The following is a 26,534-nucleotide window of genomic DNA, read 5'->3' as shown; positions in this document are numbered from 1 at the left end:
GCAAGATAGAGACATAAGTGGACTTCATTTTAAAAGTTTAAATATTTGCTTTATTTACGTATTTAGAAATGTTCTACAATTGCTCAGCAAGACATTTTATAAAAATTCAATAAAAATGCTCTAAGTAAAATAGCAATTAAGGATGCACTCTCATGTACGAAAATGACAAAAAAATTTAACTTAAGAACAGAAATTAACCTATTTAGTGCTACAAGTCTATTTAATTCACAAAAAGGATTTATCTAGGATTCCTTTAAATTAAAAAAATCCATATATGGTTAAGTGTTTGGATGCCAATCATTCACTTATGCTTAGGGGTAGAAAAACTAGGGTGCAGCAAAACTTGAAAATGATTATGAACCATTGCCAAACTGAAATCAATTAGAAGGTATATCTTTGGTTATTAGGCAATAATATTTAATTTCTAAAATAGGATTTAACTGCAGTTTTTAGAAATTTAAAATTTGTCAGTTTAATTACATTTACTGAATAAAGTTCATGATAAATCTCTCTTGAAAATGAGAAATCCAGGGACTTTAAAAAATCATAAAATTTCTGTCTCTTTATTAGCACAATTAATTATGGCTTTTACTTCGTGTGTGTAAGTCAAATAAACAATTCAGAATTTCACCAAATTAAAAACAAGAATTATTATCAGAAATCTGAAACCCAAGGAGAAAAGGATAGTATAACTAACCTTGGTCAAGTACATCTCCATGCTCTCATGTGAAGGGCGTGAGCTTGAGGTAGAAATCTCTAAGTTTTCTCCTGGAGTAAGATATCTATTGAGCACTAAACTATTATTAATATTTCCTACACAAGGTGGCTTCAGGACTGGCCTCGTAGTAAGAGTGCTGAGTAAAGATCTGTTCTGCTGTTTCTCTACCAGCAGTTTGGTACTGACCTCTGCCAGCCTCTCATTAGTCCTGGGAAGATGGCAAAACACCAATTTCATTCATTGCATTTTCCCTAAATGATTCGTAAATGATTTGCATTTTTAAAATTGCCATAATAGTAAATGGAATGAACCATTAAACCACGTTTTACCACTGAAAATGGGTCAGAGCAGACCTATTATAAACAATTCTAGGTGTAAAATTGTTCTAAAGAAGTATATATGTGTCTGGGGGATCCTTAACTAACAAGTCAGTCAGAGTCGGGAGAGGAGAGAAATGGCGCCAGCGATGGAGACGGCTTAACAGGTGACGCTTGCTGCCTTCTGCGATGGCTGCACTTAGATACCCACCTTTAGTAAACCAGTTCAGGGATGAAAAAACAAACCATCCCTCAAAGACATTTTCAAGCATTTGCTTTCACCACCCCTGTATACACATTTCACTCATTACCTCAGAGGAATTAAGCATTCGGCACTGAGGAATAATCTAGAGCAGCGGTCCCCAACCTTTCTGGCACCAGGGGCCAGTTTCGTGGAAGACAACTTTTCCATGGATGGGGGTGTATGGGGGTTGTCAGGATGGTTCAGGCGGTAATGCGAGCGACGGGGGGCGATGGGGGGTGGGGCGGCAGGTGAAGCTTTGCTGGCTCGTCCACCGCTCACCTCCTGCTGTGCGGCCCGGTTCCTAACAGGCTGCGGACAGGTACCGGTAACACTGTTACTGAGGCACTGGGGGTGGGATCTGCCCTTGCGGTCTTCCACGCACACCCTCACGCAGGCCACCGTGTTATTTTTAGACACTTTGTGAATTATACGGCCCTTCGCCCCTCTGTTACTTTCCCCTTATTTCACAAGCATGCCTTTATGTAGAGTAGAAAAACTTCAAATACAGTAGTTTGTCTCAGGGCGCCCTCTAGCGATGATACCAAAGATCATAATCAAGAAAGTAAATTTACCAAATGCTAAAATGTGACGCTTTGCGTTTAAGCGGTAATCTTCCAAAAAAATAATTAAACTCGTTAATATTTCTATTTACGGGAATTCCAACAAGAAATTTTATCTCAATTACAAAGTTTCAAAAACACTTAGCTTAAAGACTAAATCAGGTTAACTATTGGGTTGGCCAAAAAGTTCGTTTGGGTTTTTCCAGTAACATCTTACGGGAAGACACAAATGAACTTTTTGGCCAACGCAATATATGAAAATATAAAAAATAAAGTTATGTAAAACCAACAAAAAGGTGGGGAGATGAAAACTGGACTCACATTTTAAAGGTGACTTCACTTACTAACATCATTTTCCAAAGTTATACTATCTAGTTAGCTTTCACTCCTACTAATCTCATGAACCTGGCTCAATAAAAATTATGCTTTAGAGGCAAATTAATGAGCTAAATTTAAATTTATTTTCTATGATTCTACGTTTTGACTTACTTGTTTCGTTTATTTGCCAATGACTTTCTAACTTTTAGTTCTTCGAGGTAGAGTTGCTTATATTTTTCCAACTCTGCTTTAGTAGAATCGTCTTGAAAAGTTTTCATTTTGGAGAGTTCAGATTCCAGATCTTTAATTCTCAGTTCCATTGGACTTCTTATTGAAGCATTATTATTCTCTCTTAACTGCTCTAAGTTTTCTTGAGATGCTGCTTGTGTCTAAAGTCAAATAAAAACATACATGTTTAAAATAATTATAACCTGAATAATTATAGTATATTTGTTCCCTTCAGTTTTGTGTCAATGATTCAGAGAGCAATTTTAAATGTGAAAAAAAAGCTGAACTTTAAAAATATTTATCATCAATGTAAACTGAGTTAAATCTTAATTATAAAATTAAAGTTGGATCATTCTTATATTCGTACTCATGTAATCTGATAATTCAAAGAATAATAGGATCAATTTTAAAATTTTTAAATTGAACAATACAGCTAAGAATAATCCAAGAGTATAGTACAATTTCTAAATCATAATATTTTCTTTTCATCCTAATAGTTTTGTTTTATACCAGTTGGTCTTAAAAATAAAATGATTCTCTAGTGAGAATCGTTCTGAAAGATCAATTTAGTGAGAATAATGATGGAAACTGAAATATTTAAAGGGAGAAACAAATGCCACTTTCCTTCCAGAAATTTACAAAACAAACTGCTATAAGGGAAGTAGAAGAAACACATAAAGTGTATACATCCGAAATGTAATTTATAGTGAAGTGAATTAAAGCACATTACAGATCAAAAAATTAACCTGTAAAAATAGGTTGACTTCTTTTAATTTTTCTATTATATCCTGTCTTGATCTTTCTTCAACCTCCCGTTTATACTGCTCTACTTGACTGTGTTCTATCATATTCATTTCTATATGACTTCTGAGGTTCACTGCTTCTTGTTCCAACTTCTTTTTATTCTTCTCTAGTTTTTCACATTTCTTTTGCATTACTTTTATAGATAATAACGCCCGTTGAAGAACTTGATTTTTTGCACCAAGATGTAGACATTTTGAAGATGCAGTTTCCAGTTCTGCTGTAAGGTCATCAATCTGCATGAATAAAATAAAATCGCTTGGTAATTAGGGACGTAAACTGAGAATAGCCTAACTCAAAATCAGTATCAACTTTTAAAATAAATTCAGTTACAATAAAATGGTGTCTATATTGTAGCGTGTAGGACCTTGAATTACTAAGAAAATGAAGAAAAAAGTTCAAACCACCAAGAGCCACAAATATATATCCTTCACTGTCATCATTGTTACACAAAATTTGCATTTGATTTTATACTTTTATTCTTCTATTGTTTCATGCCTTTCCTCCATAAAATGACTATAAGTCACCTCTTAGTAGAAAGCCTCTTACTCCTTCCCCACTCCCATCTTAACCCTCCATGATTTTTAAAGTTTTGGGGATATCATATTGAGTTATTTAGGGCTGAATTAATAAATGCCTCCCAAAATAAGACTCGGAAAATCAGACTCTAATGAGTCTTGTAAATATGGCTTCTAATGCCATAAGCCTTTTTTCTGAACTACAAATATTTTATGCTAATTTGAATTGCATTCCAAGGAGAAACGCTTCGCAGGGTTAAGGAGAAATCACATCTCCCAGTGTAACAGTTTAGCGAGATGATCCATACATTTTTCTGAACAAAAAAATGCCATTAATTCTTGCAATGCTTTGTTACTTTCCACAGAATAAGAGAACATACTAAACAAAACAAACAAAAAAACTTGCTGGAATTTCAAGGACACTGAGTTGGTAAGAACTACTTCCCTTTAGACAGAATGATTATTTGGTCAGACAAGGCAAGTGGATGTGGTAGTTTAAAAACATGTCTACATGTTTTGAAACTGGTGGCGCAGTGGTTGAGAGTCCGCCTGCCGATGCAGGGGACACGGGCTCGTGCCCCGGTCCGGGAAGATCCCACATGCCGCCGCGGAGCGGCTGGGCCCGTGAGCCATGGCCGCTGAGCCTGCACGTCCAGAGCCTGTGCTCCGCAACGGGAGAGGCCACAACAGTGAGAGGCCCGCGTACCGCAAAAAAAAGAAAAAAAAAAAACCGTGTCAACAAATTCTTGGACACTTATCTCACGAAATTCTCAGGGCTTCGCAAGACTGTTAATGGAAGCCTGACGGCCCTTGAAGAGGCTGAAGGTGACAGCTTCTAGGCAAGGGAAGAAAATGACACTGCAACCTGGAGGGAGGGGGACTCTAGCTACAAAGCAGCTGAAAGTAAAACTGATGAGAGGGATAAGCTAAAAAAAAAGACTATTAAATATAAAGGATCCAGGACTCATTGGGTTCAAATATCTGTATCCCATTTACAGCATCTCCACATGCCCAAATAATGCTAAAACAGAGAAATAGCTTCTGGGCTAAGATCAGATTTAGGGTGCTGCCAGGAAAACATGGTCTAAAGATGAAGCCAAGACTGTAGAACCCTTTATTAACACCCTGGAAAGACTTAAGTTGGTGCCTCAAATTCCTTTAAGGATCTTAAAAAAGCATAAGAATTTAAAGGCATCATCCTACAAAGTTTCCCATCCTACCATCCTACAACAGCTTCACAAGAAGCCCAAGGGGAAGAGCTTATCTAAAAAGATTTGGGAGGGTAGCTTTTCCAATGTCATGAACCCCAATAAAATTCACAGGACATTCAAAGCTTTAAAGAGAACTGTGGTAGCAAAAACACTGCTTGCTAGCTTGCATTAACAGAGACCAAGACAGTACAAAATGAGAAGAGGCCTCTGGGATTTTCTTAGAAGTTCTGTAAGTCCCCCTTCCTCCAGGTTTCAGTGTCATTTTCTTCCCTTGCTGGCTTGGGAAACACTACTCAGCTGCAAACACAGGTCATTTCTTATGAAAAGGACAGAACAAAGAGCTCAGAGGGTACAGCAAAGGAGAATCACTTCCATGGTCGGGACTAAGTCCTAATCACAGAGCTGGCAGCAGATATCAGGATGTATTGCAGAACTGCTATGGACCAGCATGTCTTCCATTTTCGATTTCTGAATGAGGGAGTCTTTAGCAGTTTAACAGAATGTTGGGTATGTGGGTGGCAGAAAATTTGTCCCTTTAGTTCTCAAGTCTTCGTACTGAGAGGATTGGTACTCAAGGGGCTATACTCTAGAAACCACACCCAGGAGCCTCATCCCCATCCGTACCTGGTGAAAGATGGTAAGATCCTGGACTCAAGCCTGAGCCTGACACCGTAACAATTGAGACTTGTGGGGGAACTGAGTAGGGATAAGTGTATTCTTCATGTGGAAGGAATATAAAAATTGTGGCCAGTGGGTAGATTATGCTGGTTTTTAAATGTATCCATAAGTTTTTGAAAAAAATTATCCCATAAGAAAAGGTAGACTATGGGCCAAGCATAAGTGACTTATTCCTAATGAACAGAATATGGTGAAAGAGATGCTGTGTGAATTGCAAGGCGAGGTTAGACAAGGCAACACAGCTTCTGCCTGGCTCTTAACCTTGGAACCCAGCCCCATGTTGTGAGGAAGCTCAGGCCACAAAGAGAGCCTAGGTGTTCAGGGCAGGTGTTCCAACTGACGGGAAGAGAGGCAGCTGTCCTGGCTATGCTTTTCCTAAGTATAGATTGTGAACAAAATAAACATTGCTTATTTCAGCTACTAAACTTTGAGGAGATTTTTAGGAAAAAACAGATAGAAAAGTAGATGAAAAAAAAGAGATAATAAGAAACGTAACTTAGACACAGTAGAAATTGGTTTCCTATAAACTGGAATCTAATAAACGTTGAGATTAATTTAAAATGACAAACAATGCTGATGAGAAGAAGCAGATAACTAGAAGAAAGACCTAAGAACTATTCAGGAGGAAGTTTTGGGCAGGTTCCCTTCACTTACAATTTCTTACAAATAGGCAGGTATGCCTCTTCAGAATTTCCCCTCAAGTTTGAAGATAAGCAAGATTGGTAAGCAAGGAGACATATGAAGTATAATAGTTGAAAAACAACTAGAAATTGTCAGTTTACCAAAATCAGACTTTTTTACCTCATCTCAATTAACCGAAATTCTAAGGGATAGGCAACTTTGAATATTTATTAATCTAGGACTCAATCTTCATTGTCCTTTCCTCAGAGAGGAAATAAAACATCATGGAAGCATTTTTAATCTTCTCAGTAGTAAAACAAATGGAGTGTCCTTTGGCAGTATATAATTAAATACAATTTTTCCTTTACCTTACTTAAAGCTTGTTTGTAAGGGAAGGTAGGATATCTCATTTTTACATTGTACCACAGTGCTTCTCTATATCATACAAACTGGCTTTGAAATTTTGAAATTCAAATTACTAATCTATTATTTGTCCCAGATAAATTATTACCTTTTTAAAAAAAATTATTTTATTTATTTTTGGCTGTGTTGGGTCTTCGTTGCTGTGCACAGGCTTTCTCTAGTTGCGGCGAGCAGGGGCTACGCTTTGTGGAGGTGCACAGACTTCTCATTACGGTGGCTTCTCTTGTTGTGGAACACGGGTTCTAGGTGCATGGGCTTCAGTAGTTGTGGCACACAGGTTCCACAGCTGTGGCTTGCGGGCCCTAGAGTGCAGGCTCAGTAGTTGTGGCGCATGGGCTTAGTTGCTCCATGGCATGTGGGATCTTCCCGGACCTGGGCTCGAACCATTGTCCCCTGCATTGGCAGGCAGATTCTTAACCACTGCACCACCAGGGAAGCCCTACCTGGTTTTTAACAGCTATACTCTTAAAAATTTTTCTTTGGATGGGATGAAATAGTTATTCTATTCATTATGTGTTAAGCTATAAAGTACAGCTATGCATCTCTTTCTTTTTCAATCAAAGAAGGTAGATACAGGGAACTGTGGTTTCTGAGAATGCAGGATCTATGTCAAGAACAAGATCAGCATGAGTGTTATACACAAGAACCACATCAAAAGATGATTTAATTGTGAATTGCAACATGATGGCTTAGAGAGACTTCCAACGAGGAAAGCTGACAGCCCAGACTTAATCTTCTCCTAGATGGTGAAACCTATGGATGAGCCTATGAATTATAATGAGCTAAACATAATGAAGCAGATAGCAGACGAAGTCAGCGGATCTCGTGACCAAGATTTGATGGAAACTGGAGTGAAGTGGGAGGCACTGGGTGAGAGACTAAAGGTCTGAATGGAGGGAGAAAAAAAGGAGTGGACTTTACCTTTGTAAACCTACTTCCCATTGTGTCATGGGGTCAGTGAGGCATAAGCTGGCCACAGGCTCCTTCAAGAGGCAAAAAACCTCCACGGAAGTAGAGTTAAAGACATTCCACTACACTGACTTTTTATTATTACATAAAACAACTGGTAAGATGCAAGATGACGAAGAAAGAATTCTCATAAAATCTGACTTGATACTGGCATAGGACAGACATATAGATCAATGCGTTACCATTGAGGATGTAAAAGGAAAGCCCCACATTTACGGCCAACTGATTGTAAGAGTGCCAAATAATTGAATGAGACAAGAATAGTCTTTTTAACAAATGGTACTGGGACAACAGAATATCCACATACAAAAGAATAAAATTAGACCTCTACCTCATACCATATGTAGAAATTAAGTCAATATGCAAGAGCTAAAACTACAAAAGTCTTAGAAGAAAACACAGGTGTTTATCTTCATGACTGGATTTGGCAATTCTTAGATATGACACCAAAAGACAAAAATCGACTAACTGAACTTCATCAATATTAAAGACTTCCATGTTTTGAAGGACACCATGTTTTGAAGGGGAAAGGGCAAGCTCCTGAGTGAGAGAAAATACTTGAAAATCCTATATCCGATCGAAGATTTGTATCTAGGATACAAAAAGAACTCTTACAATTCAATAATAAAAAGACAATCCAACTTAAAAATGGGCAAAAAGTTGAATAGACAGTTCTTCAAAGAAGATACACAGATAGACAATAAGCACGTGAAAAGTGCCTCAACGTTATTAGTCAACAGCAAAACGCAAATGAAAACCACAAGAGATGCCACTTCACACCTACTAGGATGGCTATAATCAGAAAGACAGGTAATGACAAGTGTTGGCGGGCATGTAGAGAAATTGGAAGGCTTACACACTTTGGATAAAAATGTAAAATGGTGCAGCCACTCTGGAAAACAGTACGGCAGTTCCTCAAAAGTTTAAACAGAGTTACCATATGATACAGCAATTCCATTCATAAGTATATTCCAAAAAGAAATGAAAAAAATATGTTCACACCGGAACTTGGACATGAACGTTCATAGCAGCATTATTAACAATAGCCAAAAAAGTGGAAACCACCCAAAGGTCCATCAACTGATGAATGGATAAATAAAATGTGGTATGTCCATACAAATGAGTATTATTCAGCAATAAAAAGAAAGTATTGATCCACGCTACAAAGCAGATGTACCTTAAAAATACTATGCTGAATGAAAGAAGGCAGTCACAAAGGACCCCATATTCTGTGATTCCACTGACATGAAATATCCAAAATAGGCAAATCTATAGAAACAGGGAGTACAGTCGTGGTACTAGGGCTGGGAATAGGAGGAAGGGAAAACTGGCACAGGGTGATGGCTAAAAAGTACAGGGTTTCTTTTTAGGGTGATGAAAATGGTCTAAAATTGATTGTGGTGATAACTGTATAACTCTTTGAATATACTAAAAGTCACTGAATTGTACAGTTTAAATGAGTGGACTGCATGGTATGTTCATTATATTTCAATAAAGCTGTCACCAAAAAATAATGGATGCTTTGGGGTAATGGTGTGCTGCTCAGCTTCAGATCACTAGCCATGGTTCAAGACACTAACAGTCAACAGTGTGCCCTTTTTATGGAAAAATTATATAGGAAAAAGCTGTCTTTTTTACTGGTATCAAGTCTAAAAAATTAAGAGACAAATCTATGTTTCACTGCTCAAAGCATGGAGTGATTTATATTTCCCCCAATTAAGTGGCTTTTCGGTCCCAAAACTGATTAAAATTTACCTTATGTTTTAGCATATCCATTTCACTTTGACTGGTTTTTAAATCTCCATGGAAACTAAGCTCTCCATTTTCATATTCATTTAACTTCCTTCTTAGCATTTTTAAGAGTTTCTTAAGTCTGTAGAAATGCATAGAATGAATAAGTCAAGTTCTTTAAGAGTAGATAATTAATAACTATTTAAACAGATATATGTTCTATCATATAAAATAAACTCTATAAATTATAATCCTTTCTCATCTGTTCTAATCTAATATGGTTTGAAAGCATAATAACTAACTTATAATCTTAGGTAAATAATATGAAGAAAAATTTTATGACACATGCTAAGTAAAGAGTTAATATAGTATGTGTATACATATATTATACGGTTCTTATAAGGAAGCTGTTATTAGTATCCATTTTTAGTATGTTAATATGAAATACTAACTTATTATTAAATACTAGTTATAAACCAGACATCAGTATCCAAGCTGAAGAAGAAGAGCATATCATATATGAATGTTTTGAAAAGACACAAAAAGACATTTTGGTACCTACTGACCACAGCCTCTACAAGAAGCAAAGAAATAACACACAAAAAAAATTGACACTCACTCAAAATAGAAAAAGAAACAAGAAAGAAAAATCTTTGGAGACTGAGTTGACGGAGAAAAAACCAGGCTGAGCTTCATAAAAAAGGAAATCAGCAGAGAGAGAATGTGTACCAGTCCCTTCAAGCTGTTTTAAGAGATCTAGAAATCTTGCCCAGTACAATGTTAACAAAATGCCAAGCAATGTAGAGAAAATTAAATGAGAGAAAAATACTAATGAGAATCAGGGAAGAACCATAAGTACAATACCAAAATCCACAGATGCTCAAGTTCTCCTAAGCACATACTCCTGTATACTTCAAATCATCTCTAGATCACTTATAATACCTAATACAAGGTAAGTGCTATGTAAATAGTTATAAATACAATGTAAATAAATTCTATGGAAATAGTTGCCACCTGAGGCCAATCCAAGTTTTGCTTTTGGGAACTTTCTGGAATTTTTTCCCCCTGAATACCTTCAATCTGAGGTTGGTTGAATCTGTGGATGCTGAGGGCAAACTGTGCTCAGCAAATAACCAGAAAGGAAGCCATGTGGAGGCATCACAGACATTGGGAAACACTCTTATTATTATTTTTTTTAATCTGAGTGGTCAAAACATGATCATTAATTTTATTATTCTTTAAGTCATACATATGTTTTTGTATGTATATTTTAGAACTAAACTTTTAGAGCAGAAAGAAAATATAAGCAAAATCAAGATAGTTTTTGATGTTGTTAAACAGTGACACAAATAGGTTTTTAGATATTAAAATACTTGAACGCTGAAGGGGAAGAACACAACTAAAAGGCAGGATTACCCAAAAAGAGCAAAGATATCTTGCAGACATAAAAATTCAAGGTAGATGATGAAGAGCAGAGTGACATTACTATATGCAAGGCACACTACTGTTATTGTTTTAGAAATCATTAAAGAGGAACTGTAATACTGGGGCACTCAAAACAGTTTCAGATTGTGCTGTGAGTTTCTAAAGTAAACTTTTAAATAGGATGGATGATTTGTTTAAGTATGAATATACACATATAAAATGAATTTGTATCTAAGGTTTTAATAAAACAAAATTATAGTTAAATCAATTAATTGTTGAAATTATCAGAAATATTAAAATCTTACCTAGTAATCTCTTTTTCTAATTCACTGGTTTTCTCCATTTCTGGATCCAAACTATATTCCAGAGACTGTTTTAACTCAATATATTTCTTTAATTGCTCCTTTTCATCCTCAAAAAAAAATTAATTATTTTTTAAAACCTAGAGACTTACTCTTCTTTCTTAAAAATATTACTTCTCATGAGTTCATGAGTAATATACGTTTATGGTGAAACACAGTTTATAAACCTGATGCCAATAAGGACAGATTTCAAAAATAATGACTTTTCTTGAAACAGCTTATATTGATTTTTCATTTTCAGCATTTCATCATTTTTCTAGAATTTAAATTGCAAAAATTTATCTGTTAAAAACAGACGTTTTGGGACTTCCCTGGTGGCATGGTGGATAAGACTCCGTGCTCCCAATGCAGGGGGCCTGCGTTCAATCCTTAGTCAGAGAACTAGATACCACATGCAGGCCGCAACTAAGAGCTTGCATGCCACAACTAAGGAGCACACCTGCTGCAACTGGGGAGCCCGCCTGCTGCAACCAAGACTTGGAGCAACCAAATAATAATAATAATAATAAATAAATAAGTAAATAAATAACCCAGAGGTTTTTACACGTTAATGAAATTTTTTTAAAGACTGGTTATATTTACGTTTTAGTTTCTAAAGATGCCCTAGAAACATTTTCATCAATGGTTTAAGATATTCCAGGTTTTGTTAAATCACATCTTACTAATATAATCTTTGAAAAATTCCCACACAAGATAAAGCCTTTCATTCTCTGTAAGCATTCTTCCATAGGTTTCAATTTCTCCATTTCTATTAACCATTCTTCTCTTTAAATAAAGTTTAAGTCCTCTGTACACTAAATAAAAATGTAACTTCGGGCTTCTCTGGTGGCGCAGTGGTTGAGAGTCCGCCTGCTGATGCAAGGGACATGGGTTCGTGCCCCGGTACGGGAAGATCCCACATGCCTTGGAGTGGCTGGGCCCGTGAGCCATGGCCGCTGAGCCTGCGTGACCGGAGCCTGTGCTCCGCAACGGGAGAGGCCGCAACAGTGAGAGGCCCGCGTACCGCATAAAAAAAAAAAAGTAACTTCTTCTTGATTCTTGTAGCTTTTTCTCTCATCCTTTTTCTCCCTCACTCCCACTACTGGACTCTTACATTCTTTTTTTAAATTAATTAATTAATTTTAATTATTTATTTTTGGCTGTGTTGGGTCTTTGTTGCTGCGTGTGGGCTTTCTCTAGTTGTGGTGAGCAGGGGCTACTCTTCGTTGTGGTGCGTGGGCTTCTCATTGCAGTGACTTCTCTTGTTGCAGAGCGTGAGCTCTAGGCACATGGGCTCAGTAGTTGTGGCTTGTGGGCTCTAGAGCGCAGGCTCAGTAGTTGTGGCACACAGGCTTAGTTGCTCTGCGGCATGTGGGATCTTCCTGGACCAAGGCTCGAACCTGTGTCCCCTGCATTGGCAGGTGGATTCTTAACCACTGCACTACTAGGGAAGCCCGGGACTCTTACATTCTTTAGTGCATGGTCTCATCCATAATTCATCTTTCATCACTTATTCTCTTCTTTTACACTAAATTGACTTTCAATCTTGTTACTCCACTAAAAGTTTTGAGGGTCATCAAGAACCGTTTCTTCTTCAGTCCTTACCCTGCTTCACTTCTCAGCAGCAACTGCGAACATGACCACACTCTGCCTCTGCTCCTCTGAGCCCACCTCAGTCTGAATGGCAGTAATCCTTGATGTTCAGTCCTTGACCCTTTCTAATCCTCTTTCTAAATTCTCTCAGGGCTCCTTACATCTCAAGGCTTCGTACCAGATTCCCTAACCTACCTTTCCAGCCTTGACCCCTTTGCTGAGATCACCTGTACTTTTCTCTCCCCCTTCTTGCTCCTCATAGACAACATCCTCAGCCACACTCATGAGCCATTACTCAGTGTGGATTATCCTTGTACAGAGCTATTCTTGGACACTTTACGTTTATTCTTATTGGTGTTACTTTGAGTGTAGTGTTATTTTCTAATCTTGAGGGCACCCTCACCCTTAGGATGTTGACCAGCATACTTTGTCTTTATTTTCTTTTACAATGCGAAAGTTTTTCACAAGGATCAGATTATCAATTATTTGCCCTTGTTTTCTTCTTTTTTCTTTTTTTTTTTTTGGCTGCATTGGATCTGTGTTGCTGCGTGTGGGCTTTTTCTAGTTGAGGTGAGTGGGGGCTTCTCTTCACTGTGGTGCGCGGGCTTCTCACTGCAGTGGCTTCTCTTGTTGCAGAGCACAGGCTCTAGGAACGTGGGCTGCAGTAGTTGCAGCACATGGGCTCAGTAGTTGTGGCTCGCAGGCTCTAGAGTGCAGGCTCAGTAGTTGTGGTGCATGGGCTTAGTGGCTCCCCGGCATGTGGGATCTTCCCGGACCAGGGATCAAACCCATGTCCAATGCACTGGCAGGCGGATTCCTAACCACTGCACCAGGGAAGTCCCTGCCCTTTTTTTCTTTTGAATGATTTCCTACTCCATAGAGACCTGACCTTATGGAAGTCTTCTGACACTCCTTTCAGGTGAATACTCAACTATATTGTTTGGAGTCTTGAGTCAGCTAGAGCTCTCTCTTCTTCCCAGCCCAGATTCTTCATCTCAACACTGTGCTGACCATATATCTTAACTCAGGTTGGCTCTGGCCTGGGGATTCCTGAGATGAGAACTTTAGGAGAAGCCAGGGCTACTGACTGAGTTGGTGAAAAGCTCTCTCATTAAATTTTTGATTTGTGTAGACCTTAAAGTGGCCAATAATTCTATGTCATAATCCTAACTCATTTCTATAGGAATCTACAGAAAATCCCTCATTATTTTTTTTAATACGCTTAATCAGTGTGGGGTATCCTTACAAAATTTTCAATTTCTGATACCCGAATAGATGTGTTTGACAATGTAAGGGGACATCTGGCACTCTCATTCACATGACACTCCTTTTGTCAACATATTGTATTGTCACTTGTATGAAAAGTATGCTAATACAATGTGACTAATGCATATCAAGTCTAGAAAAAATAATTTTCAATGTTTCTTTGAACACAAGAAGGGCCAGTCAATAGAATGTTCTAGTCCCCCTGACAGGTATATCTGTATAATGACACTGCATGAATCTAACTATTGTGATGGAAAGAAACGAGTTGGTAGGTGCATCTACCTCATCCCTCCAACTTAGGGTTCACAATAGAATCTTCTGATTTTTAAATCATAGGTAGCTTCCCCTACAAAGGAGAGTATAAACGGCAGGAGATTTTACCAACCTTTCTGCTTGGTAAATAGTTACATAGCTTTCACTATACATTGATAAATTGGAATCCTGGATTACATATCAGTCTTTTCTGAGACTGGCTGTTACACCTTTGAAAGGCTGATTAACTCAAGTGTCTGGGAGAAAAATTGTTCCTGAACTTTCCATGCTAGGAGCACCTGTTACTATGTAAGGCCCTGATTGAGCAGCCATTTCTACTTTTAAACTGGCATCTCTTTTCTTTTTTTAAAGAAAAAAGGGGGACTTCCCTGGAGGTCCAGTGGTTAAGACTTTGCCTTCCAATGCAGGAAGTTTGATCCCTGGTCAGGGAGTTAAGATCCCACATGCCTCCTGGCCAAAAAACCAAAACATAAAACAGAAGCAGTATTGTATCAAATTCAATAAAGACTTGAAGAATGGTCCACATCAAAAAAATCTTTAAAAAATAAAGTAAAATAAAATCCAAGAAAGGAAAAAATACATTCCTTTCAGAAAAATGCTTGCATAGTGACCTAGTATTCCTTCTTGATAAAGAAAATGAACTACAACGTTAAAAGTAATTCATTCTCAAAATAGCACTGGAGGGTTTAGATTACAAGGGAAGTTCAGAATTCTAGATCAAATCATTACTCAAATTTCTGGACTCAAACAGATATTTGTGTACCACTGTTCATAGCAGCATTATTAACAATAGCCAGAAGGTGGAAAAATCACAGTGTTCATTGACAGATGAATGAATAAACAAAATGTGGTATATATAAAATATTGCTTTTGGACTGTCACCATCTTTTTAATTAAAGTCTTACTATAAAAATCAATTTTATTATTTCAGTCAACTTCCTCTATAAAGAGGAATTATGCTACCAGTAGCAAGTAGTATCAATATAAAAATAAACTCTTTTATCAATGAGACTTTTCATAGTGTCCAAAATATTCTTATATATTACTAGTAAAAAAATTAAAATTCCTTTTCAGCATGACAGAAATTAAGAGATTGACTTACTGAACTTGTACTTAACAGGTTTTTCTGAAGCTCTTCAGTTTTGTTCACTTGCTTTTTGACTGTAGCTTTTAAGTTGGCATTTTCAATTTCAAGCCTAAAATGCATATTTTAAAATAATTACTCTCACACATAGATTTTAAAATACCACACAGTTTCTGAACAAACACCTGCAGGTTCAATTACATACGTTCTTAGAATTTTGAAAAGTAGATGATTTGGCAATTGTGCCGTTTTCTAGTTGTGTTCTGTGGATAATGTGAAAAATTTAGAAATAATGGAGAAAAATTATGCATTTCAAAATAGCTCAAAGCTGAAATGTTTACCCAGCTTTACAATGATGTATTTATTGTCATAACTGATATAATTCTCATACTATACTGCTTATCTGCTCTATACTTAATACTTAAGTTATTTTCTGTGCTGCTTTAAATTGTACTTTTGGATGTGATCCTGCGTCTTCTCAGCACATCTCATGGCCTCTGTACATCGATCCTGTGCTTCTTGCAACTAAAAGGAGAAAATTTTTTTTAAATTACTGATAATCTAGCAAATCCGCCATCATCTGTTTTTATGTCTTTCATCTGCATATTGTTTATGGCTACTTTCCTGCTGCAACAGCAGAGTTGAGTTGCTACAACAGACACCTTGTGAACCACAAAGCCTAAAATATTTACTATCTGGCCCTTTACAAGTTACTGACTTCTCGTACTAAACCACAACATCATTCATGCTTTAAATTATATTTTATCAAATAAATACACAAATTTATAAATTGGCCAAATGGGGAAAGACATTTATATTTTTTACTCCACGCTCTATACCAACTATAATTTTAAATATCCACATATGTGAATGACCACAGCTCTTTCAGTGATTATGAACGTTCACACTACACACTACTGTTGGTGACAACCAGATGCTTCAGGGACTAGTGTGAGAGGTAGTATCTACACAGGAGCCAGAATGCGTGGGTCTGAGTCCCAATTCCACCACTTATTTGCTGTATGTCCTTGAGCAAATTACTTAAATTTTCTGTGTCTCAGTTTCTCCAGCCGTAAAATGAAGATAATAATAGCACTGACCTCACTGGGATGTCGGGAAGATTAAATTGGGGGGGGGTGTACATAACGTATTTAGAGAAGTACGTGGCACATAGTAAATGCTAAGTGTTTACAATCAGAATTATTACTATTGCTGTATTTTATGTTCTAAACAATTTGATATTTTAGGCAGATGGCATGCCAACAGAAGTGGTCTCCTGTACAAGTCACACTGAAATCATTCTCCATACCATTGAAATTGGCAGTAAACAGGGAGCATGAGGACCAGAATGTATGTGCCCAGTACTTCAAAAACTTTCACTGATTCCACTAGTCCTTTTTTCCACTTATAATAATTTATAACTTACTTCCTCTCTGTACTACTCAGTGGGCAGTGATCATGGATTAATATGCAAATAGCAACTCCTGGATTGAGTGGTACATAACTTATATGACCATCAGAGGAAGGGTTATGTCACTGGCATGGAAATATCACCCTATTGCTAAATCAAAGTTCTGAATCAATTCACTCCCAGCAACTGGTTATGTCTAGAAAGTACTCGGATGAGAAAATTAAGGTTATGTGGTATGGATATTGGAGAAGCTATCCACAGAGTTTTACAGTTGGTGAAATGCTATCAATGTGAAAATCCCCAGTTCTGGCTGCATAATGAAGGAAGGCAAATTTAGATTTTTTTTCCAGAGTGAGGGAAAAAAAAATAGAGCATTTAATTGAACAATTCTCCTCCATTAGATTAAGAGCTTTTAATTGTATATTTAATTGCTTAAAATACATTTTAATAAAAGATTATATCAATATCTCCAAGAAAAAGTTATTGGTATGGTATAAAGGACTTAATTGTAACCTAGCAACTGTTAAGCTAAAATATTTTCAATTTATGCAAGACAGGTGCCGTGCATATCAATAAATATTCCCTGTTAGACAAATTTATACTTAGACAAGATTCTCTCTCATGAAAAAAATTAAAACAGTGTAAAATTAAAGGCTAAACTCTTCTTCACAGACTAGATGACAGGGTCAATGAGAGCTAGGATAGTCAGAGAGAGAGCTTCATGGAGAAGACTGGGGGCCAGGTCTGAATAAATGGAGGATTAGGCAGGAGGAAAAGAAACTGTAAAGACAGAAAGGACAGCATGAGTAAAGGCCAAGAAAAGGTGAAATCAGCCAATTAACTCAGAGGATAAAACCCAACAGCAGGGAGATAAGAATTATGTCCACACAGTAACTTGTAAATGACTGTTCACAGCAGCATTATTAACAGCCCAAAGGTGGAAATAACCCAAAGGCCCATCAACTGATGAATGGATGAACGGCTTAGCCACATAACGTGCTGTTCGACAATATACAGAAATGGAAGTACTGATATGCGCTATAACATGGATGAACCTCGAAAATGTTACATCAAATGAGAAAAGCTAATCACAAAGGACCACATACTGTGTGATTCCATTTATATGAAATACCCAGAATAGGCACATCTACAGAGACAGAGATTAGACTGGTGGTTGCTGGGGCTGAGGGAGATGGGGGCCATGGGTGATGGCTAAGGGATGCAGAGTTTTCCTTTGGGGGTGATGGAGATGCTCTATAATTGATGCCAAGTGCACGATTCTCTGAATATACAAGGAGAGATTGAACTACACATTTTAAATGGGTGAATTATATGATATGTGAATTATCTCAATAGTTTTCTTAAAAATACAATGGCAGGATCTAGATAATTTTCTTAATTTTCTATTTTGGGTGTACATACTACACACGATCTGAGTATCTCTATGGTTTTACAATATATCTAAAATGAAAAGAAAATGAAGGCAATGCCTAACTTCAACTGGTTTGTATAATGACCTTTCTGCACACGTTATTCTGAAATCCATGAAATAAATACACACAGATACTACATCCATTCATGAAAGTGAAGATGAAAAATGACAATTTTATGGAACATTCCATTAAACATTATCCTCTGATTTTATCTGGCTTGCTTCATCATGGTAGTAGAGATATCACTAAAAAATACTGTTTAATAGAAAAAAAAAGTCTCTCAACTTCTGTGAGGAATCACGCACAATTCTCAACTTTCCTAAGGGTAAATATTGTAAGAAAAAATATATAATGCAAACGGCAGGATGAAAGTCAGAGTTTAAGAAACAAGTGCATTATAAAGATAACAAAATTGTAATAAATTTACTAGTAACGAAAATACAAAAGAAAGCCGTCCATGAAAATTAGTGTCCTAAAACACTTTATCCTATACATTAAGTATTGACACGTTAAATTTCATACATACCTGACTTGTGACTTGACGTAATTTTTTCTTTAAATCCTGTGCCTCATCTTCTAAATTAGTACAATAACGTGACGTGGCCTCCAGTGAAGCCTCTGACATAGATTGCTTTTTTAGGGTATCAGCCAGTTCTTGTTGAAGTTGTCTCACAAGTGCCTAATAAGATACTCTGTCACTGATTTTATAAATTACCTTATTATTAAGTTATGTTAATAATAGATAACTCCAACCTATGTACTTTGAAAACTATCACCAGAGACATCAATTTGTCTCCTTCTTGTATGTGCACCTTCCTGCTCACTGAATTTGGTTTAAGACACAGAAGGTGTTACCCTCCGGCCTTATCGCTATTAAGTTACTTAGACAATGGATTCAGTCCCACTATCCACTCCCCGCCCTTCCCGATCAATTTGCTGAGCTTGAGGACCTCCTCAAGTCTCAGAAAGAAATGGGTGTGTAGGTGGGACGAGTGGTGGGAACATCTTCCCTCTTCTCTACTGGAGGCTTCCATTAACTTCAGAGATCCTCACATATTCAATCCAGTGCTCAATAGATTCCTATCTCAGAATTAAAATGAGGTCATTCCCATTTTAATTCCTAGAATTAAAATGAGACCTTCAGGGCCTCCCTCTGCCTCCCGATAGCAGCCCCTATGACCCTGTCCCCCATCCTATTCCTGCTACTCATGAATCTGCCACCCCTCACTAGTCTGAAAATGGGAGTCCAATGCCAAATTAATAAGTCACAGAGAGCTACAATTCTCTTTGTATTGGACAGATTTATATCCAAATGATAGTAACTGAGCCTTGAAATGAGAATTATGAGCAAATTATTTGTAAAAATGTTCCAAGTAAATTATAAATAGAAGTGGGAAGATTAAATCAAGTATAGTTTTGCTAAAGCTCACTACTTTAATCCCAAATTATAATGAAAAGTAGATGCCTTTAAAGAGTTGAGAGGTCATAAGAATACATGGTTTGAGGCTGAACTATTTCCCAAATTAATTCAAATTGACATGAATAAAAATAAAATTATATCAACTAAAAAGTTATGACAAGCTACTGAAGGAAAAGTACTATGAGATATGGCATCGACACATCAGTTCATTTGGGAAATCTGGAATTGACTGTCAAGGTAATACACACAACTGAACCTTAATTTCAAAATAATTCATTTTAGATCTGAGCGTTTCATTTATCTGCTTCCTCATGATACTAAAATGTGGTGACATAAAGATTAAAATTATTAGCTTAGCAGTAGAAGAGTAAATTACTAATACCTGTCTATACCCATTAACAATTTATAACTTAATCTCTTAAAATTTCATAGGTGACACAATGTCTCTACTCAAAGTAAAGCACCTCTCAGGTCTAATTCTTTATTTGCTGGATACAAGGTATGCTTTTAGGCTGATTTACAGTCTATAGATTTATAGTCTATATATTATTTCTATTCAACTAGATTCAACATTTAGCCATAATCAAAATCACTTTGAATTTTCTTTCAGGAAGTCTGAGAATTATTTCTCTTCTTGGATACTTACTTCTCTTTCTGTTTTCTCATTTTCATACTGATACATTCTCTCTTTTAAATGATTACATTCATTGATTAACTCCTTGTTCCTTTCCTCCAGCATCAGACCTTGTTTTTCACTTTCAGCTTGAAGTTTTTTCACAATCTCCTGAAACTGGTCTTGGATGTTAATTACTGTCTTCTCTCTACTGTCGGCTTTGTTTTGCGCATCATCCAGTTGCTGTCTGAGCAATATGTTTTCACTCTGGAGTTGAGATAATCTCTCTTCTAAGGATTCCTGCTTTCCAATGTATTTATTCACTTTGCCTTGTTCGCTTTGATACATGTGTTCAAGTTCCTTCTTTTGACACTGTGCTTGGCTTAGGTCTCTCTGTACACGTTCTAACACCAAAGTCTTTTCTCTGAGAGCATCCCTCGTGTGACGGAACTTGGTTTTTAGGCTACTGAATTTACTTTCAGCTTGAGAAAGTTGCTGGGAAAGCATCTCATTGTTATCTTTCAGGTTAGACACATCAAAATTCATTTTGTCCTGCAAGCGTAACCACTCATCTCTTGCTCTCTGGAAGGCAAGTTCCAGGTCTCTTTTTGATGTCTGACTTTGATGGTGATCATGTATCGCAGCAGCCAGTCTAGAACGGTAGGATTCCACTTCTGTTTCCAGTCTTTCTTTGCTTTGTTTTTCATTCTCCAGCTTAGAGTTTAGCATTGTATTCTCAGCTGTCAGAACATTAAGCTGTCCAGTATATTGGAATATTGTCTTTGTTAATGTTTCCTCATTCAGTTTTATTGTCTTTTGAAGATCATCATTCTTTTCTTTTACAATTTCAATGTCCTCAACATATTTCTTTTCCTTTTCCTGGTTCTGACATTTTATTGTGTCGATTTCCAGTCTTAGCATGGCAACTTCATCCTGCAACATGTGGTTTTTATGTAACAGATCTTTTTCTTTTTCAGGACTATCGGACACCTAAGTGAAATAAAGGAGATTTTTAGCTAGTACTCAATAAATTGACATTTCATGATTTCCTCTGAAAGACTAACCTATATGTTGATACAATGAAAAGGCTGCAATAAGTGGATATCCAACTGGAAAAAATAAGGTTGGATACAAACCTCAGACTTCTTACAAGCAGAAATCTTCAAAAGTTCAAAAATTTAATTGAAGACAATGAACCCACGAAAGTAAAAAACAAACCACAGGAGAATTCTTAAGAAGCTCAGAATTGGAAAGGCCTTTCTCTAAATTATAACAAACCCAGAAGGCTTAAAATAAAAGATTAATAAATCTGACTACACTGAAAAATTGCATCTGATGTGATATATTTATACAGTGGAATACTACTCTGCCATAAAAACAGAATGAAATAATGCCATTTGCAGCAACATGGATGGACCTAGAGAGTATCATACTGAGCGAAGTAAGCCAGACAGAAAGACAAATATCATATGATATCGCTTATACATGGAATCTTAAAAAAGGATACAAATAAACTTATTTACAAAACAGAAAGAGACTCACAGACGTAGAAAACAAACTTATGGTTACTGAAGGGGAAAGGGGGGAGGGATTCATTAGGAGGTTGGGATTAATATATACACACTACTATATAAAAAACAGATAACCCACAATGACCTACTGTGTAGCACAGGGAACTACACTCAATATTTGGAAAAAGAATCTACAAAGGTATATATATATATATATATATATATAAAACTGAATCACTGTGCTGTATACCTGAAAATAACACAGTATTGTAAATCAACTATACTTCAATAAAAAATAAACTAAAATACCACCTGCTAGCTTAAAAAAAAATTACATCTGCTCTCTAACCTATATAGCTACCCCATAGTAAAAGCCTTAGCTCTGTATATATTTCGACAGATTAAATTTCGTAAAATTTTTTTTCCTGAGAATATTCCATAAATATTCTATGTTTCTAATATTTATATAGTCCTGAGAATATTCCATAAATATTCTACCTTTCTAATATTTTTATAGTCAGTTACAAGAATCACATCTACTGATAACTGTACTAAGCACTTCTACAAACATCAATTAACTCATTTAGCTATGACAGTCCTGGAAATGAGGAAGTCAAAAATACAAGCAAGCTGCAGGCTTTTCTGTAGGTCTTCTGACTTTACTATGAGTCCTCTTACACCAAACCACAGCTAGTTCTCTAGTACAAACATATAAACATGAAATGAGCCTTATATTTCACTATGGTGCATACACTAGTGGTAAATAAGGTAAAATTTATAGAGATCTTAGAAAATCGTGAGATTATTCGCTGCTGCAATAACTTTTATTCTCTCTTCATAATGCTTAAAATAGTAAGGTAGGGGGAAATACAATGAACTGTTTCACTAAAAATAAAATACTTATCAATAAATTATCACTAAATAAATATTATGGCATATCTATCACTATTTTCAAAAGTTCCTTGTACTGAAATAGGACACCACATGGAGCAAAGTGTTAATCTTCTCACAAGTACAAGAATGACATCCAAAAGATGGTCTCTGAACTGGCTATACATTTCCTCCTTACCATCAGTGGAATGGATAAACTAACCTCTCTATTAATCTATCAAGGAAGTGAAATCACTGCCAAAAACCATAATGTTGCTTTGTTTGTTTTGGGGTTTTCTCTTTTTTTTTTTGGTAATTTTGTAAGTTTATTCTAAGGAAATAATTTTTTTAAGTGCTGAAGAATGTTTTTACGGGCTTCCCCGGTGGCACAGTGGTTTTGAGTCCGCCTGCCGATGCAGGGGACATGAATTCGTGCCCCGGTTTAGGAAGATTCCACGTGCCGCGGAGCGGCTGGGCCCGTGAGCCATGGCCGCTGAGCCTGCACGTCCGGAGCCTGTGCTCCGCAAAGGGACAGGCTACAACAGTGAGAGGCCCACGTACTGCAAAAAATATATATATGTATATATTTTTACAACTAATGTTGCAGCTTTTATGATACTGAAAAATTGTAAGTGATGTGAAAATGTCATTGATGGGGTACTGGTTAAAGAAATGACAGTGAAGCCAAGAACAGACTCTGATTTAGACACTGAAAATGATGAGGTGCATAGTGATTGACATGTTCACTCCAAAGCAGAGGGCAAGAACGTATTCAGTGCTGGGATTTGGTCGGGTAGTGTGGTCGATGGTGGAGCACACATGGTCTTCCCTGACTAAACCGCCATCAGGGTGCAGACTTTTCTAGATGGTAGCAATAGTTTTGAGATTATGAAAAGTTCATCAGTTCCTATGGAAAATATTAAAAGCTGCTCCTTGGATGAGGCTATTGTATGTCACTGCTTGACTGTTGCAGACAAATGGATTTGAATTAAAAATACTACTTGAATTAAATTTAATCAAATATAATTCAATTATGTTTGAATTAAAAATATTAAATATCCAATGGATGAGAAACGTCAACCCCCTCCCCCAAATATACTTAAATAGGTTTTAAATATCCTCTACACTGTCTGTGATGTATAGTATTGGTTTTTAAAATATATACATATACAGATACATACACACAAATATTTGAAAATGATTAAAGAAAATACCTCAGAATTCATTTCCTTATTAGTCATTTCTACCTCCTTTTGTTTGGCAAGGTGACTGGTCAGGATTCCATCTTGTAAAATTCTGGCATTCTGCTCTCGAGAAAGCTGCCTCTGAGCGTCATTTCGCTCTTCTACAACCTGGAGACACATTTCATGAGGTTTTTGGTCTCATACCATTAAAAAAAAAAGTCAAAAGCTTAAGAGCAGAATTTAAAAAAAAACTGTTAAAAGGAAGTAGCCTTTTAAAATAAACACAAGGATATTTATCCCACATGAATAACTTAAGATTTTAATTTAAATGACTGCTAAACTTATCACAGAGCAAAAATACAGGGAGATATAGTATTGTGAAAGAAAATCTTTTTACAAAGCATTTAACTAGTTCCATCACAGTCTCAAGGCAATTTACCCTGTATTTTAACACAAAAAAGCCAAAATTAACACATGGATTGGAATTAAGAATATTACTTTCGAATGGACCAAAAATGCCAATCATTATGTTAATCATTAAGCTCAATTTACCTTCCATTCCTCCATTCAGAAAACATACACAGAGCATGTATTAGAAGCTAAGAATGGCAAGAAATTAATAATTTAAGCTATAAATGTCATAGTTCATATTTAGGATGAGATAACACTTTTTATTTGTTTTAAACCTAAATAATATATATTAAATCAAAGAGATATTACAAATAATACTGAGGAAATACTGTTGGAAATTTGAAATTTTCACCAAAGATTAACTTACCTGATTCAGATTATTTCTCACAGTCCTCAGTTCCATGTCTAGTGCTCTGAGAGTGAGTTCAAGTTGTTGTTTCATTTCAACTTCTTTACTGTATTGCTCTTCTTTTCTTCTTAACTGCTCCCTAATTTTTTCATATAACCTGTCAGCATTTCTTCTCTTCTTTTTTTCTTGTTTTAGGGTGAATCTGCAGTTAAATATGCTTACCTTAAAATGTGTTTTGTTAGAAAATAAAAAGTTCATTTTATGATCTGGCTCTTCACCTGCTGATTTAGTATCCTAATGAAATTTCTGTTCACCAGTTTTTTTTTTTCCTTTCTAGGTCTCATATTTTTAATTCCTCGCTTCAATCTCTTCATAAAGATATATATACTTGAAAAGTAGCAATGAAAAAACATTCTGCCACTTAAGTAAGTTTTAGTCAAGAGTAACTCTGGTGAATAGTGTAGGAAAGAAATTTTGAAATTATTCAGTGAAGTTAGGCCGAAAATTACCCTGTTTTCCACACTGTCATAATTACTCCTCCTTTAAGACAGATAATTTAGTTACTAGTTAAAAAGAGAAGCTGTTGTTTAGAAACAAGTTTATAAGTTCACTAGAAATAAAATTTCAACTTCATAAAATACTACAGGTACCCCTAAATGACTTACAGTGCCAGATAAAATCTGCAGATGCCTTTTACAGAACATATATCTTCAGACACTGTAATCCAAGACTAGGCTAGGGAGTCTAATATCTGTTGCCCCACACTTTTTATGTTTCTTCTTTTGTAACATTTTCAACTTGTTGATTATTATCTATTTAATAAATAACTTTAAATCCCGTAAGGCAGGATCCATATAAATTAATTAAATAGAGAGTATTCTGTGCTTTCAGCACAAACCTGTGAACTAATTTTATCTCTGTATGAAAGAGATATTGAATAAACTACTCAGTAATCACCTTCCATTTTTACCTTTTATTTCATCCATGCATATGTTAAGAATAAAACTACATAAATGTTTTTAAAAATTTTATCTTGAGAAAAATGGCCATTTCATACTTCTGTGGGTGGGAGTATAAAGAAATATAAACTTTCTGGAGAACAATTTAGAAACATGGATCAAAGACCTTTTTAAAAAGTTCTCATACTTTAACCAAATAACACAATATTAAAGAATTTATTCAAAATAAATAATCAGAAATGTAGAAATGAATTTATAGAAGAGACATTCCTTGTAGCATTAAATATAATACAGAAAAATGAAAAATAACTGACATTCAATTTGCTAAACAAATAATGACCATAATTCAAAAAGACACAAGCACCCCAATGTTCATTGAAGCACTATTTACAATAGCCAGGTCATGGAAGCAATGTAAATGCCCATCAACAGACGAATGGATAAAGAAGATGTGGCACATATATACAATGGAATATTACTGAGCCATAAAAAGGAACGAAATTGGGTCACTTTTTGAGACGTGGTTGGATCTAGGGACTGTCATACAGAGTGAAGTAAGTCAGAAAGAGAAAAACAAATATGCATATTAACACATATATGTGGAATCTACAAAAATGGTACAGGTAAACTGGTTTGCAAGGCAGAAATAGAGACACAGATGTAGAGAACAAACGTATAGACACCAATGGGGGAAAGCAGGGGGGTGGGATGAACTTGGAGCTTGGGATTGACATGTATACACTAATATGTATAAAATGGATAACTAATAAGAACCTGCTGTATAAAAAAATAAAATTAAAGAAAAGATATTACAAAAAAAATGAGGCTTCGTATGGAGGACTTCTGTATGGCCATGAAAATGATGATTTGGAAATATATACATTAAATTATTAGTAGAAGTATCCACTGTTAAGAACTTGCTCTATTATTTCCAAGAATTTCATACTCCACAATACTAATGAAGTTTTCTCCCCTGTAAAATCCAAGCAGGCAAGTTAGCAATTATAAAACTTCCCGTAGTATTAAAGTAAATACACATCTGTAGTATTACAGT

The 26,534-nt window shown here is 36.1% G+C and overlaps 1 protein-coding gene across 1 annotated transcript in view; it reads right to left on the bottom strand.

The window, feature by feature from the left end:
- Positions 1–26,534, bottom strand: part of LOC309801988 (ankyrin repeat domain-containing protein 26-like) — a 79,815-nt gene that overhangs the window by 5,398 nt on the left and 47,883 nt on the right. Inside the window, 11 exon segments of the mRNA XM_082617135.1 lie at positions 698–926; positions 2,329–2,546; positions 3,132–3,422; positions 9,362–9,479; positions 11,068–11,174; positions 15,338–15,431; positions 15,774–15,844; positions 18,690–18,842; positions 20,230–21,186; positions 23,792–23,929; positions 24,540–24,723. Coding sequence (XP_082473261.1) covers positions 698–926; positions 2,329–2,546; positions 3,132–3,422; positions 9,362–9,479; positions 11,068–11,174; positions 15,338–15,431; positions 15,774–15,844; positions 18,690–18,842; positions 20,230–21,186; positions 23,792–23,929; positions 24,540–24,723 — 2,560 coding nt within the window.

This window comes from Mesoplodon mirus (genome assembly GCF_964341445.2).
Source record: "Mesoplodon mirus genome assembly, chromosome: 4".
NCBI lineage: Eukaryota > Metazoa > Chordata > Mammalia > Artiodactyla > Ziphiidae > Mesoplodon > Mesoplodon mirus.
This window is presented reverse-complemented; position numbering and strand designations above follow the sequence as displayed.